Raw genomic sequence first — 17,378 nt, 5'->3', positions numbered from 1 at the left:
TGGACAAATGATCTGTGAGCCTTTCTTCTCCTAACCCTGGTGAAGGCAGATCGTATAAATCAGCTGAGTTTAACCATCAGTGATGTTGGTTTTAATTTACTCTTCTAGTTTTCATGACTATTAATTTTTCCTTTGATTTATAACAGTGTAGCTCAAAGAATATGTTAATGATAATAATAATTACTGGTGTAAGATAGTTGGTGGCAGTAGTTTAAAATAACTATGCTCATAGATTCAGGGTCCCCAGATGACATTTATTCATTAGTACTTCCTCCTTCTCGAGCTTCATATAGCACTTTGATTCACATTTTTGGTGGAAAACCTTCCCTCCATAAAATTCCCCCAATTGGTGATAAATATCTGATGTAGAAATATTAACTTTAAAACTCCCAGCTCATACCTCACCTTACTATTACCTTTGCTTTCCATACCTGTGTAGACTCAGTGGCTTAAATTAGCTCTCCCGTACATGCACTGAAAGACAACACTGTTATTATTCCCACATTTCTTATCTGTAAATGATCTACAACAGATGCACATAAACACATGTGAAAAAAATTCTTTATTAATTTCTCACATTTCATTACAAAATGTATGTTGCAAACAACTTGAATAACCTACTGGTGTGTTTTGTTGTTTTTTAAACCCTTGGCTTCAAGAACTCAGAATCTCCCTCTCTCCTATCAAGTATTGGGAAACACTGATTATTGGAGTCAACAGGTTCTCATTTTGCTATTTATCTTCTCTCAAGCTCTGAAAAAAAAATGTCCTCTGTATAAATTAAACAAAAAAATGTTGTAAATTCTATGTCATTACAGTCAACAGAATTATAATAATGCATCCAAAATGTGCGGCCACAAAATATCAGGTATATGTTTGAAAAAAGAAAAAAATGACATTCTAGCCTTGTTAAAAGGATAATGGTCCCATATTTTTATTAACAGGTTAGCAAAACAAAATCCAATGGATTACAATATTTACATGTTATTTGAAAAATAAAGTAGTGATAAAAGCATGTCACAATTATTTTCTGTTTTTTTTCCTTTTTCTTTCTTTCCTTTTTTTTTGCTTGATTTTTTTTGTTTTTTTTTTTTTTTTGTTTTTTTGTTTTTTTTTGTTTGTTTTTTTTGTTTTTTTTTGTTTTTTTTTTTGGTAACCATACAAACACCCAATCCAGGTATGGAACTGTTTAATACATTTGAAATGAGGCCAATTAAAAACAAATATGGACACAAAATGTTATCTTTGTCTAGATCACACTTTCCCCATTGTCTGGTTTCCACATGATGGCCCCCATCCCTAAAAAAAAAAAAATTAAATTAAAAGAAACTCCCTACAAATAAAACTTTTTAACAGCAAGAAAATAAAAGAAGAACATGCTTTTCAAGTAAGCACCTATTCCACAAATGCAATATCTTTCCATGGATTTTATTTGAAGCTGTGTGGGACACTGTCATCTCAGGATTCCCTGCCCCTTTCTTCCCTCCCCCTCCCACAACCCTTCCAAGTAAAAAAAAAAAAACAAAAAACAAAAAACAAAAAAACAAAACATGAAAACCGAAGGACTCACACACACGCATACACACGAGCACACACACATCCAAGCACACACGCACACAGGCTTCTATAACCTAGGCTTCAAGGAAAGTTCTTTTCTACTTTTTGGAATGAAACCCTTTGTTCACAATCAGAACATATTATAAATGTAGACTTAGATTTAGTCTAAGCTGCTCCCTCCTGAAAAAGCTAATATTGGGAAACAGAGCAGCTGGCAGCTACATTAAAAAAAAAAAAAAAAAAAAAGTAGTTCTCCAGGCTCCTTATAGGATATAAGTATTTCTTGTCCACTCACCAAAGGGATGGGATTCTAGCATATCCCCTTGTTCCACAAAATAAATGAAAAAAAAACCCTCCCCCAAAACACAATGCAAACAAAAACAGAATACAGATTTTTAAATCACACACAAAAGCCAGCCCATCCTAACAGAAATTATTTGTGTGAGACGGATAATGTGTTAATTGACAAGCAACAAAAGGGTGAAGAGGACTTCCTCGTCTGGCCCACAAGCTGCATAGCTGTGCCGAAAAGTTTGGTTCTTTAGTTAAATTAAGGGGAAAAAAAAGTTAACTTCTTTGTTATTTCCATGTTTAAAATAAAGACATTCCTATTCACAAAAAACTAAATCTCCCTTACCCCCAAATTAAAACAACAATAACACGCACATAAAAAACAATTAATGTGAAAACTGAATTGTGCTGTGTTTGTAACACTCAAATTGATAGAAAATAAACATGTGGCAAACGAAACTCCACAGTCACCGTAAAATTAGCTCACATGAATCTACCAAATTCTAAATTATAGTTGAACACTAATAAACAGCTTACCTGGAATAAAGGATGACAATTCACAAACAGTTATCTAATAATTAAAGTCTGTTTCTTTTTTTTGTTTTGTTTTTTACTAAAATAATTAAAAAAATCACAGTATTTTAAGAAATAAAACCCACGTGGGGATTTTAAGCACAATTTGTGTTCCTTTCTTTAAAACTCTCTTTTTTTTTTCTCCATTCACCGTCTTGCCCAGCAGTTCTCTCTACATTTAACCACAACGACGACAGGTAGTACTGACAAATGCAGAGAATTCCCTTGGTTAAGTTTGAGGTACTAGGAAACAGGTGACTGTTTTATGCAAAGCAGTTTTTTTGTTTTCTGTTTTTGTTTTTTTGTGTTTTTTTTTGTTTGTTTTTTCCCAAAGCGGCTGCAGTTAGGTCTTGAAAAAGCTTAAGGTATTAAAACTAGAAAAACGCACCGAAAGATGTGCGTCAAAAAGTTGTTCCCCTAAGAGAAGTCTTGTACTGTCACGGAGCTTCTGTTTCCACATCCTGTCCAAGACCACCACAGAGCACACCGTGTGCATGGGAGGTGCTTCCATATTCCGCAACAAATGACACTTCCATGATGAAGATCCGGAAGAAAAGGTGTAGTGATGGAAAAGGAGCCACATATTCCAACCATTTAAATAACTTTAATTTACATACTCACTCACACAGGTACCAGTGCTTTGAAAATAGATTGTTCAGTCCTAAAAAGCAGCTTTGTTCTGTCTTCTTTTCTGTCCCCGCCCTTCTCAGCCCAAGCTGGCCCTCCCCACTTTCTCATCACGGTTCAAGTACGGTTTGATTAAGAAGTTCACCAAACACTTATTCTTTTTTGGCCTCTGCATTCTCCAGGAGAGATTTGTCAGCAGCTACTACACAGATGGCTACTGTTTCACTCTTTAGGGAAAAGTCTATCCCGATTGCCTCATCATCTTCCTTTTCCTCTATAGAGGGCATCTTAATACTGTCCTCCACACTCTCCTTCAGGTGGATTTCTTCTCTGCTCACCTGCTTGGTGTCATTCAACGCCCTGGAGAAACAGTGATGGTAGAGATGGATGAGTATGCCTTTTTTTCTAATTAAACAAAAAAGTCCTTATTTCCCTGATCCTAAAAAGACCTTGGGGTTTCCTTTGCATAAATGCCATGAACATATGAGTAAATTCTGAGTGATTTATCCTTTGCTACATGTTATGCTTAGGTCATGTATTTCAGCATCTTATTAAAGATGTGAACCTACAAAAATAGCCATTATTATACTCTGTTTTGATTATACCATGCCTTGTGTCCACATTAACATAATTATTTTATGTTCCCTCTTCTACTGGGTGATAGGTCATAACTGGTAGTAGTAGCAAGAACTGTCTTATGCTCAAACTCCTCTGTGTAACCCATAAGCTTGGAGATTGGCTATATTTATGAAGACTAAAAGAGCAACTCAGGTAAAGATTTAATGGACGGATCCAGAAACAAATCATAAAAAACAAACAAAAAGTAAAAACCCAAAGATGGAACCCATGTCTAGGGAAACTTAGTTAGGTTCTCTGAAGTTTAGATGCTTGGGGTTTCAGGGGCATTTTCTACTCAGGAACTGACTCCTGGGTTCTCTCTGTCTGGCAGACTAAGAGTGCCTCGTCTAGGGGACGGTTTTATGTTCAAAGATCTTACAAGTGTTTTACGGATATGCTCCCACCTACCTGGGAGGCAGGCAGAAGCTGGCTCTGTCCCCGAGGCAGAGCATTGAAGGCACCAAGAGGTGCGAGGGAATGTTCAAGGCCACTCAGGGAATGAGTCATCACAGAGGCAGGAACAGAAGCCAGATCTTTTGACCCCGGTCCACGCTCTATCAGAGAATGTCAGGCTAATGAAAGCTGAAGGGACACTGGCTGGAGAACGCTAAACTTCCACGCGAGGGCTTGAGTGGGATTTGTCTTTCGTAAAGATGATTTTTCCTCATTTGAGTTGTGTCTGGGTGACCATTGAAAAAACCAACAGAAAAGAAGAAACCTAGTTCCTGATGGCTGCCTCTCCTCCCAAGCCCAGAAATAAAGTGTGACACAGAGGGAAGGGCCTACGGATTGTCAGGGGGACCAAAAACAAAACAAAACAAAACAAACAAAAAACAAAAAAACAGAACCTGCTCTCCCTGCCACCTCTCACTTTGGGCAAAGGCATCTTGGGACGGCTCAACTTACATGCCGTGTCTGAGCACGTGCCTTTCCCACTCAGAGCCCTGTGAGAACGCCCGTCCGCAAAATTCACATGGAAAACGCTTCTCAGTGTTAATAGCAGCCCCATGGTCAGCAAATCTCATCAGATCTGTGAGGAGAAAGCAGAAGTGTTACCTGTGTGCTGTGGGAGGAAGCAGAAGAGGGAAGTCAACATTCATTAGGAAACCTCCTTTCTTTCCTACTTTCACCCGTAAAACCCTCCATGAAGGCAATTTCCAGATTCCTTACTCTTAGTTCTCCTACTGGCTTCTCACGTCAGGGCATTTCTTGGATAGCCGTCAAGAGCAGCTCCTGGGTCCCAGGCCCCCAGCGGCCCTGTTCCTCCTCACTGCCTCATCACAAATAGTCTGGGTCTTTCTGGCCCGAAGAACCCCTTCTGTCCATTCCAACAGCGTCTCGGCAGTTTTTTCTATCGAATCTCTTCCTTCTAGGATGCTCTACCAGTGCCTCGCTATTTAGCACCTATTCATTTTCTATTTGACACAGGTTTATCTTTGCTCACTAAAAAGAATATAGAGGCACTGGACCAGGTTACGCGTAGCAGACCTCAGGGTTTCGATGCGTTCCAAGTAGAGCTGAGGGCTCACGACTTGTGCTCATCTGTCACGGATGTCATAATCAACACCTCACAGGGTGGCAACGAGCACTGAATGAGATCTGCGAGCAAAGAAGCTAGCGTGAACGAGAATCCTGGGAAGCGGGGAGGCCAGTTTGTAAAAGTATGTCCTGAGCTAGTGAGGGCCCCTGGCTGGCTGCCTGACATCTACTCCTCAATTGGTGGTACTCATGAATGTGGGGGTATAGACATTTCTGGAAGGTCTGTTGCAAACATCAAATACTGACGGTCGTTTTGTTTTCTCCATGGCGCTGGGCACATGTTAGGGGTCTGATCAATGTGGATTGGCTGGCTAATTGTTTACAGACCACTCCTCCTGGCAAACTCAAAGATGAGAGCTCACGTGGCCTTTGTGTTCTCCCGAGTCCTAAGCCCATATGTCTTTCATTACACCACAGAGAGCCAATCTCCTTGTGGATAATAAACAGCAGGGCCGAGACGGTCCTGCAGCCACGCAGCAGAGTGAGGGCAGCATACGGGGAAATGTCCATCATCTCTACATATCTGATCACCCTATGCTTGTACATACAAGATGCTACAGGAAGATGTCCTCTGGTTGAAACACTTCATCTAATAAAATCCTCAGGATGATGTTAACAGGATAGGTGTCTCTGTGCTGCCTTAATCTTTAGCACAAAACGCTATGTGAATGGGCCAGTTTTAACAAAAGATGAAACATTTTCTCACAAATTAAGAAGATCACCACACAAGCCATTAAAAATAATTGCACAGACTATCTTCCTTGATTCTTTTCATTGGAAATGAGACAGCACCATCTGCTCTGCGCATTAATTCCTTAGCAGGGATTATCTTGGGCAAGAAATCAACAGAATGCCTTCCTGACTCCTCCCAACTGCATAATGAGAGGGGGGTTGGGGAGGATTCTGCTTGGGTTAATTTTGATTTCTTCATGCCTGGTTTCTTCTCTTTCAAATTCCCTCCGAGCTTCCTAGGCAGGAACTGCGATATGGCCACGGTCAGTCTTCTCTCTAGTTCCCGTGTTGGAAAGGGCGCTGGGAATGGGGTGGCTACAAGGACATGAGCCCCCTGCACTGAGCATGCCTGATGAAAGTCTACACTTGCCAACGAGGGGCATGCTCCTGGCACATTTGCTCCTTTACCCTTAGGAAACATGAAACCAGTCATCTATTCTTTCCAATGGCTCATGCTGTTTCATCCTCAAAGGAGGAGGCCAGTCATTACCTGTCACACATCAAATAGCTCTCCATCAGCCCTGAGAGCTGCACTAAAGCCACCTCCCGCTCTACTCCTAGAAGACAGACCGTCTGGCAAAAACTCCCCGAGGCTATTGTGTGCCATTTCTTCTCATTGGCAAGAATATACCTAGATGGTGGAGAATGGATTGATTCAAAGGAGATGAGACAAAGGAGGCTGTTCTTTCAAGGATCGGAGAGGGGGATGGGGAGGGTTAGGCTTGTAATTCTCATTAACATTACTAGAAGTTACTCATGTAAATCTCCTACCCTCAGAGAGAGGAATACATGCCCCTCTACCCAAAGACGTTCCCCCCCACCATGTGGTTACGGCTCATGAATGTGGATACTACACTTTCCAGTGAGAAGTGATCAGACACCATGAAATTCTTTACAGTCAAACCGAACTGGTCTGTCGCCCCAGTGCCCACGCAAAGGGGGCGGCCAAGCCAGGCAAGGAAGGAAATTTGCCTGGTGCCCCACGCACCTAACTGCCATCTATTTTTCTAATTTGCTATGCTTTCATTCTGGAGGAGTCACAGGGAGGGGAAGACTAAAAGGGCTTCTTGCCTCTGCAACACTTGTAACCTCTAAAATCGTATGTGCTCAGCCTTAGAGATGAAAACAAGTCATAGTAACCAACAAGGAATAACTTATTTCCTAAACAACAGCAGGGCACAGAGCACCATGAAGCAAAAGGAGCCTCTGTCCCCCCTGTCAAAAGCATCCTCTTCTGGAGAACTCTGCTAACAGTGCACAGACGTTAAAGAATTCATCACTAAGAACATATTTGTGAAATGTTAAAAAAAAAAAAAAGGAAAAGAAAATTAGAAACCATGCTTCCTCAGATCACAGCCATTTCCCTTGCAAGAAATGGATCACTAAGGCATCTACTAATAAAAGTTGTAACTTTACAAGGGCAATCAACCTACGTAGTAGGGTGTTTTATTTGTCCACTCATTTTTCAGGTTGACCATGGGTATGGGGGCTTTGAAGAGCAGGCAGTCCCTGTTGTTGTCTTCACTGGGACTTCAGGGGCCCGAATGGACCCCCACACTGCAAACCTGTGGTCCCCTGCTACGGCTGTCATGGTGGGGATGGAGTGGAAGAGGAGCTGGGCAGGAAAGAGAACAGGGAGGAGAACCTCCAAGCGAAATGGCCACCAAAGAGGCATTTGGAGGCCTGCAGACCCACCGGGTAAGGAGGGGAGACAGTGACATTCTGCAGACATGCACCTCGGAGGGAGGCCCTAAGGGGATTCAGGTCTAGGTTCCCTTCAGTGAAGAACATCCCACTGCTCAAAGTGTTCGAGAAATGAGATGTAATGTAAAGAGATCTTGGCTTTGGAGCCAGAAGACCTAAATTCGGCTTCCAATATATATATGTTTTTCCCTTGAACAAACTCTTAAATTTTCTGGGACTGTATGTCCCCCTTTGCAAAATGATAATACATGACATGGCAGGGCTATCATCGATGAGGTGGTTACTATGCTTCAGGAACTGCGCTGGTGTCTTGTACATCATCTCATTTAAGCTCTCCACATCTCTAGGAGGTAGGTGATATTATTATTGTCAGTAATGAACGCAGATGGGATAAAACGATTTACCCAAAGCCATAGAGCTAGTTAATAGCACAACTGGGAGCCAAATTCAGGCAGGCCAACTGCAGAACCCTCTACATGATATCAGATTAAAGAAAATACTGGACGTGGCACATAAGGATGCTTCATGCTGATAACCTCATCCCATTCTTATCGTCACTGGGATGGTATCTATCCTGTGTATTTCTCATGTTTGTTATCCAGGTGCTTTTGATGAATCCCTAATAACTACACTAACACATCTGAAACCCACAGTCTTATATGCACCCTCTGGGGATTTCCACAATATTCTATGTTGAACAATACAGAAAACCAACTCTAGATCATATAAATGTAGGCCTACATTTTTTTTTTGAATGGTTATATAGATATACTTTTGAAAAGCTTTATCTTGAGAATAATCCTGGACTCAGAGGAAATTGGAAAAAGAGTACACAAATCCCATGAAAGCTTGCTTTGTGAACACACGGCTGAATGAAAACTGTCGCTCCCTTTCTCTCTCTTTACAAGGTGTTAAGGGCCAGGCAGAGGGACTTCCGGAGAGGGCTCAGGGTTCGAGTTCTTTGCAGCCTCCCCCACCACACAGCAGTGGCTGCCCTAGCAGCAGGAATTTTACGTAAGTGCTCAATGGGAAGTTCACTTACATTCCTCGTAATGAAACGTTAAGCTCATTTACATTTACGGTGTCCTCTGTGTTACTGTCTGCCCATCCTTATTGTGAAGCTTCCCCAGACACCAGTGGTCCTTATTAAAAACAAATCACCACCATATATTTTTTAACAAACATATAGCTATAGTTAGAAAATGTCTGTGTTCCTTGAAGTTTCTATGGCTGGTAATAGTTTACAAAGACATGGCCCCTGACACGTTTCTTAAGTCAGTCTGTTCTGCTACTTAACTAAGAAGGATCATTCCTTCTGTTCCTCCTACAACAACCTTCTGCCTCCCTTCTGTCTCACCATGGACGTGCTAGATGCCATCTGGGCCTCCGAGGGCAGGGCTGAGACTAACCTCTGTCATCAGCCTTGCTGTTCATTTCTTCTTCCTTGTCCTCGTCATCACTGCTGGAGCTCTCCATCTTTTCCTTCATCTGTTCCAGCTGATCCAAGTTAACCCGTCCAACCAGCTCAAAGTTACGGCTCACCTGAAAAAGGCCCAAACAAATGATAGAATAATGAACCGCAGACTGAACAGGGTTCTCCCTGGGGGAGAGATCTTTCCAACGTCATCTTCCAATGACCGTGTTTTTGGAATCAGGACAGTACAACACCAGTGCCTAGGAGACCCTTTTCTTCACTTTGACTATTCCAGAGGCAGGTCTGTCCTCATTCGGGCTGGAATGTCCACATTCCAACATTTTTAAAGGAACACTGGACCTTCCTTACTAGATTTAGTATAAAATGTGAGCTACAGTCAACAGGAAATCAAAGTATCACAAAGCCTGGGGTACAGAGTAGGTGTCCAATGATACCTTTTGAGTTGATTTCAAAGGTGTAACTTTTTTAAACTACCTAAGTTTCAAACACCTCTGGAGGTGAAGAGGCTCTGGAAGGTTCCTGAAAACTTAGCATGAGAATCACAACCTTCTTCCCCACAGTCTTATAAACCTGGAGGTCTGGGGGCTACCCCAGCTTAGGCCAGATAACAACTATCCAACTCCTGACTCCAGTAAATGGAAAACAATACTGTCACTGTTAGTGTTACTGTTTTCAAAGCTGACCATAACCTGTAGATTGAAGCTGGGACTACCTGAGAAGAATCTAGATGAGTAACTCCTAAAAGCCCTTTAAGTGTTAACTATGGCTGATTTTTGTTTATGTAAAACATGGTTAGAATAATGTGGGAATCCAAACTTTCTTCCAAACAACACCCAAGGGAAATAAAAATCCACACTAAAAAAAACTTTATAATGATGTTACGTTTAGGGTTCTTACGTCAACAGTAGCACAAAATTTACCTTCTTGACTAATCTATTTTCAGAGTTTCTCCAGTTTGTATGCATAGAATTATCAGGAATGACAGGTTAGCACAGGACTCAAGCCAACAGTATGTCTCAAGTCATTCAACTGCGATGGGCTATTCCTCTGTGGAAGGTGCCGTGCTCCCCCTGTTGGGGGCCGGGGGAGGGACCCACAGAGATGAGTGAGACCCTGTCCTGTCCTCCAGAGGCTCACAGTTTAGTTGGGGAGGGAAGGCAGACATCATTCATTAGATTTCAAGGTAGATTTCAAGAGCTGCTACAGAAGAGACAGAGCATATTGAGGGCACAGGAGAGGAAAGGGAGAATTTACAAGATAATCCCAAAATACTCTCTGGGACCAGACTGGAACAAAGATTTGCTGAGCACCACCAATTCCATATGCCTGGCAGATGGGAACATCATCATCAACTGTGACAAATGCGAGAGAAAAAGACTCAGAGTAGCAGGGCCAATAGACAGTCCTGTGAAAAGACTTAATATTGCCCCAACAACATCCTGTAGAAGGTAGGCAGCGTGCAAAAGGAGGAAGAAAACTCAGGATAAACACACTTTTAAAGTGACAGGAATAATAAATTGATCCGACTTTGATAATGCAATCCACGAAATCGGTTGACAGTGGACTTTGCCAACAGCCCAACATGAGGGAGAAAAGAAGTTTCTGTTGCTCTCATTGCTAAACGCTCAGGGAAGGCAAGAGCTTGCTTTGCTCATCTGCAGAATTAATTAAAATGAAAAGTTAATGGACTAAGGTGAGAGGGAGGAAGAGTCACGTTCAGACTCTTTAGTGCTCTTTCTTGCTAACAGTTCACAGTAACTGTCTTCAAGGGACTTCTGTTGCAGCACCTTCCTACCTGGGATGTATCTACCACGCCTCACTCCTACAGACCCACAAGGACTTTTATTTCTTTGTCTGTATGCCATAAAACCAAAAAAGAAGAGCAGAAGGAGAATGAGGTTTGAAGTCTGACAGACCCGACTTCGAGTTCACAGTTTGCCATTAACCACGAGATTGTGGGGAAGTTACTCAAGGTACATCCTCAGTGTCCTCGTTTGTCAAAGGGGGTCAGCCCAGTACCTAAAACATAATAGTTCCCCAAAATGTAGTTTCCTTCTCCTTTCTGGGAACGTGGCCTTTTCCAATTTTGGCTTTTGGAAACACTTATAACAAGCATCGTAAATGAATATTTATGAAGTTATGTTTAGCCACAAAGTCTACGTTTTAACCAAATAGCATTTATGACAAATATTTGAATAAAAGTTTTCTGGGTTGCCAGTTTTTCAGGAAAAGGAGGCAAGGTTCCAATTTACCTAACTTTGAAATATGTGTAAAGTAACATATCCTTATGTGACCAAAATTTTCTTTTCTTTTTTGTTTTCATAAACGTTTATTTACTTTTGAGAGAGAGATAGAGAGAGGGAGGAAGAGTGCGAGCAGGGCAGAGGCAGAGAGAGAGGGGGACAGAGGATCTGATGCGGGTTGACAGCAGCGGTCTGACGCGGGGCTTGAACTCATGAACCATGAGATCATGACCTGAGCTGAAGTCGGATGCTCAACCGACTGAGCCACCCAGGTGCCCCAAGCGTAGCCTTTTCTGACCACCTTCCTCTGCTTTGCACCTCTAGCCGGGGCAACTGCAGGTGTGTGTGAAGGGCATGAGGGCGGCCGTTGCCAGGAAATGAAAATAAGGAAGCCAAGATAAGATAGGTCAAAAAGAATCCTCAAATGCCTCCTTTAATCAGGTCATTTATCCGTTCAGTCATTTGTTCGTTCCTTCAACAAGGACCCCACGTATGCCAGGCCCCATGCTAGATGGAGAAGCCCCTGCTTCTCAGGGAACTCATGACAGAAGGAGATCTGTCACAAAACCAAATGTTATGTTTTTCTTTTCCTCCTTCTGGGTTTTTCTGAGGACTGTATTTGCCCATTTTCCCGTCACCATCATCCCTCCACCGGAAAACTGTTAACATGTTGGAGTCTGCACAATTTTAAAAGAGTACATGACATTTTCACGGTATGACGTTCATCCGGGGCTAACCCGGGATTTATTTGTCCTGAAGCTTTCTAAAATCTTTGTTAGGCAATTAAAAGATTTCAAAGTGAAAACTCAAAATTTTGCTATTTAACCAGAAGATTTTAAAGTAAAAACCCTTTATGATGTTGGGTTCTCCCTAAACTTTAAATTCCCAAATCAGCCATCCGATACTAATACAACAAGAAGACTCCTTGATGCATTAAAAATGTCTTTTAACTATTATTTGGAATTTTAATTACTTCTCAAAGATGTTAGTGCTTTATCATATTCATTTTTTAAAAATACCATGGTTTTTAAAATGGAGGTATAGCTAACACCCAATATTACAGTAGTTTTGGGTGTACAATGAGGTGATTGGTTTATACATTAGGCTACGGTCACCACCATGGTAGATACGTCCAATCAGTCCACGTCGCCATTACAACACCACTGGCTCTAGTCCCCACGCTGCGCCTCTCATCCCCGTGACTCATTCATAACTGGAGGCCTGTATTTCCTATTCCCCTTCACCCGTTTTGCCCCTCCCACCACCCCCTTCCTTCTGGCAACCCTCAGTTTGTTCTCTGTATTTATGGGTCTGTTTCTTTGTTTATTAGTTCGTTGTCTAGATTCCACATTTGGTACCTGTCTTTCTCTGACTTATTTCACTTAGCATCATACCCACCAGGTCATCCTTGCTGCAGTTTTGAGCCACCGTCTCTCACCTGGAACACTGCAAGTCCCCTCCCTCCCTCCTCGCTGCTTTCCCAGCATCCAGTCTTACATCTATTTTCCCGTGTGGTCTGAGAGATTGAAAATAAATATGTAAGTCTACTCATGTCAGTTTCCGCTTGCCCGGAGGACAAAATCTCAACTTCTCACTGTAGTTGGAAATGGCCAGCTATCTCCTCACCGGGCCCACCTTCTCCAGACCACCTGAACCGCCACCATCCTGAACTTACTGATGTTCCCGGACTATGCCATGCTCTGGACTTTCTGCCTCTTCCTGCACAGGCCACTTTCTCTGTCTGAAATTCTCTCTACCTGCTTCTGTTACTCAGGGACTCCTCCGTCTTCTAGCCCTGCTTCCGTGTCACTACATCCTCCGTAAACTCCTCCTTGGTTGAATGTCCTGGCTCTATGCTTCCGCAGCAATCCCCCTCCCCTTTTATAACTCCTCCCGCTCAGTGGTTAACTATTTATGGCCTGAGCCTCCCCCACTGAACTGTAAGCTCATGCGGACAGACAGACAGACACTCTGTGCATCTCTTTCACAGCTGGATCTCCACGGCTGGTGCAGTGTCTGCGTTAGAGGGGGTGCTGCTCTCTCCTGCCTACAGTACTTCTTTGTTTTAATTTACTATGTCTTTCTTTCCTAAAAGAACGCATGAAGAATAACTGGAAAATAGAAAAAGCTTCAGGTCCAACTATCTATACATATAACTGTTAATGAGTTATTGTATTTCTGTATTTCTGTTCTCTATGCATAGATTATTTAATTGTTGTAATCATGTTAAAACCTACAAGTGTGTATCCTGCTTTCTTTTATGCCTGGCATGGTATAAATACCATTAATAATCATTTTCAATCACTATAACCAACTGAATGTACTACACCTTACTTGACTCCCCCCATATGAGTTCGCCTTTGGCTCTTGGCTTTTCACTATTAAAAACGCAGCAAGCCATCTTACTGTATATAAATCTTTCTTTCATGTTTAGCTTTCACTTTATGGGGTAAATTTCCAGATGTGAAATCAACTCAAAAGCCATGGACTTTACTGAAGTTCCAACAGATTTCTAGGTCGGCTTCTGAAGCGATCATACCAGTAAGTTACTTTCCGGACCTAGAGATTGCGCATATGCAGAGGACATACTGAGGGAAATTCACTTCTTTCTCTGGAGGTGCCAAGAAATTGACTGTCTTGTCTCCCAAAAGGCCCACAAGAGGGGGAGAAAGACCAAGGGATAGAGTTCGAGATTTAGAACCTGGTTCCTTGAAGCCTTTGGAAGGTAAAAGAAACCATACATGTGTTTGAAGATGGGCTTGTTCAAATACATAATCCCTCAGACTGTAAAACTATCTATAGATCCTTATATCCGTGAAAGTTATTTGCGATTGCCCATGAATCCAAAGTCCCCTGTGCACGCCACTAGCCCTTAAGAATGTGAGACGAACCGCCAACAACCAGCAGAACCTTTACCCGTTAACACTGGAGTGTGCTGACGCTGTAAGCCCTTCCGTGCTCGCGCCTCGTATTCAAGCTTTGCAACTATGTTTGTCTTTCTGTCTGTTGTTTTTTTAACCATTCAGCAAAATGAATGAATTTCCCTAGGTATGAAGCAATTTCCATATTCGAGGCTTATTCTAAGGGGAGAAGTATTGTATGATTTACAAATATTACAAGTTGAACATGCATTTTCATGCTGTCCTATGGTGACAAACCCAGTCTTACAGGCAAGACTGATATAAACTTGCTGGTTAACGAAAGAATGAAATCAGACACCCTTGTCTTCAGATTACTTCGCAGACATTAAATGGGGGAGATCGCGATGAAGAAAAAAATCCCTTAATGTTTCCAGAGTTCCCCCTCCTTCTCACTTAACATTTGTACCTTCAAAAGGGACAAGCTGTCAGGATGTTCACGTCACCTAACACTGCATGTTCATGTTACGAAGAAAGGCCAAAGTGAACATTTTTATCTCTAGAAGAAGTGACACCAGAGAGCACGGGAAAGCTGCCTCTTACACGAGAAATGCCCATCTCAGTCCCATACCAAGGATGCGTAGAGCCGCAAAGATTTTAAAGGCCTTACAGCATGGCGGGCAAACTTTGTGCAGAGTGCCCGATAAGCAAGTATTCCAAGCTTTCTGGACCATGTAGTTTCTGTCACAACTACTCAACTGCCGCTGGGGCTTGAAAGCAACCACAGACAATACAGAAATGGATGAGCATGGCTGTGTTCCAATGAAACTGTATTTACAGGCACTGGAATTTGAAACTCATATAATTTCATGTGTCATGAAATACTACTCTCTTGATTTTTTTCAGTCATTTAAAAATATCAGAACCATTCTTAGCTGGTGGGCCATATAAACACAGGCAGTGGGCCAGATTTGATCTATGGTCTAGAGTTTGCCAACCTCTGACTTATAATAGCAGGTGGTCTAGGGGCGCCTGGGTGGCTCAGTCGATTAAGCCTCTGACTTTGGCTCAGGTCATGATCTCACAGTTCGTGAGTTCGAGCCCCATGTTGGGCTCTGTGCTGACAGCTCGGAGCCTGGAGCCTACTTCACATTCTGTGTGTCTCTCTCTGCTCCTCCTCCACTTGTGCTCTCTCTTTCAAAAATAAATAAATAAACATTAAAAAATAATAATAATATCAGGTGGTCTACCCAGCGATCTCTGCCTATCTTTGAAAGTCAGAACGAGAATGAAATCAGTAGGAGAAAGGGTCAGCACAGCATTGTCTCTGCGATTTCTTATAGGAAGATGGTCAAAGGTGCAGGTAAAAATCTTGAATTCAGAGCATTTCGATCAGAGCTCCCGTAAAAACTTCTAGAAGGGACATTCAGCTAAGTATATTAAAGTTCTACGGAAGAGAAGCCGTGACACCATATTTGCTTTGCTCCGTGCTGCCCTCCTATTTTGTAGACAACTTTATCAAGCACAAATCATGCTGGCTTGTGGTTCTTTACTTAAGCTTGTGTTACCTCCTTGCTTATAAATTCTTCCAGGGTAGCAACCATTTCTTATTTAGCTTTAAATAAGCGCAGAGTTTAAGGTCGGTCATCGAGTTGACACACAATAAATGTTATTTGAATGTACTGGTAACATAAAAACCATGGGAGACCATAAAGTATAAAGAACCTCATAATACTGTACCCAATGATAAAAATTTGCTGGCTAATAAGACTAGACATTTTCTAAAAGCTTTTGTTCAATTCTTAACAAATATCTATTACATACTAAAAATTAATCCAGGTGTTTTCACATGTATCCCTTAAACCCTTATGACCACTCTGAGAGAGATGTGTTACCTTCCATATTTGTAGATGAGGAAAGCAACACTAAACAAGTTAAGTGATAAAGCCAGGATTGGAACTCATATCTTCAGATGCCATGGCTCCAGCTTTCCCCATTATAATGCAAATCACCTAGAGAAATGCAAAATTAGCCCCCCCACACCCCGCCCCAGATACCGACTGAACATAAGAGGAAGGCAGAAAAAGGTACTGTGACTTTATAATGTTGCAAAACTTGATGGGATAGAGGAGTAGAGTCTTTTGAGAATTTTTTTCAAAATAAAAACCTTTCTAAGAACAATAAGAAGAAAGGACAGAAAAGTACCCAGGAGGGTATGGAGCACAGAGGTCAAGGAGAATATCTACTTTCTTTTGTAATCACTGAGTCAGAAGCAGAAAAGATGCTTCTGCCAGACCTAGCTCAGCAAAAGCCCAGACAAAACGAAGTTATTTGGAAAATCTCAGGACAACTGCAGTCACAGGTACTGAAAAAGCCAAGTAAGAAGCATCATTAAGAAAGTCAAAGAACTTTGTTGCTGGCCAAATGAGCTGTTGCCAACCTACTAAACTTAAAATCTAGGGAGGAAAGATGCGGTCAGTGCTGCCACATTTTGCTTACATGAACAAGCAGGATACTTAAAATTTCCTACTTGAAAAGCGATTTCATATATTGGTTTATTTAGCAAACAGCTACCAGATACTTTATTGTACGCAGGGAACCATGACTCGATTTGGGAAGAAAAGACAAATAAGTAATGCGGTTTCCATTTCGAGAATGTGGCATCCAATGGCAAGACAAAGACTTGTTAAGAGTTAAGTGTAAGTTCAGGCAGATTGAAATAGGTGCCTTAACCAAGGAACAGTCTCATGCGGCCTCGGAAGCAGGAACAATGAACCCTGGAGAGTTTAGTGGACAGTTTCAAAAGTTACAGGCAGAGAACCTCTTCAACTGCCTACTTGAAAAATAACATGTGTGGTTCTGCGAGGCACATGCCTCTGAAAACCGGTCACACCTCTTGCTCATCTACTTCTGATTTCTCAGTCTTCCAAAGTCCCTGAAAGAAGCAGGGTCTGTAGCTGACAAACCAAGAAGCAAGACGAAGCAGAGTTGAAATGACCTGATCTTTTAGAGAAACATTCGCCTTGCACAAATCCTCAGTCGATCAAGACAAAGCTGCTGGCGCTAAGTTTTGAAATTAAATACAATCCAGAAAAAAGTGTGGCCAAAGGCGTGTTGTATAATTTGGGAAGGTTTTCCTTTGGTTTTGTTTCTTCTCCTTTCCTTTGCGGAACACAAATGCTCTATGTGACTTTTTTGCCA

The 17,378-nt window shown here is 41.9% G+C and overlaps 1 protein-coding gene across 10 annotated transcripts in view; it reads right to left on the bottom strand.

The window, feature by feature from the left end:
* Positions 1–543: 543 nt before the first annotated feature.
* Positions 544–17,378, bottom strand: part of ZNF462 (zinc finger protein 462) — a 138,586-nt gene continuing 121,751 nt past the window's right edge. For 8 of the 10 annotated variants that reach the window (XM_045042660.1, XM_045042664.1, XM_045042659.1 and 5 more), the window contains 3 exons: positions 9,051–9,183; positions 4,573–4,696; positions 544–3,408 (listed from right to left, as the gene is read on the bottom strand). In XM_045042660.1, coding sequence (XP_044898595.1) covers positions 3,201–3,408; positions 4,573–4,696; positions 9,051–9,183 — 465 coding nt within the window. In that variant the 3' untranslated portion in view covers positions 544–3,200. Of the gene's footprint in view, positions 3,409–4,074; positions 4,221–4,572; positions 4,697–9,050; positions 9,184–17,378 lie in introns of all 10 variants that reach the window. The other 2 variants (XR_006588561.1, XR_006588562.1) reach the window with 2 other exon arrangements.

This window comes from Felis catus, chromosome D4 (genome assembly GCF_018350175.1).
Source record: "Felis catus isolate Fca126 chromosome D4, F.catus_Fca126_mat1.0, whole genome shotgun sequence".
NCBI classification, from domain to species: domain Eukaryota; kingdom Metazoa; phylum Chordata; class Mammalia; order Carnivora; family Felidae; genus Felis; species Felis catus.
This window is presented reverse-complemented; position numbering and strand designations above follow the sequence as displayed.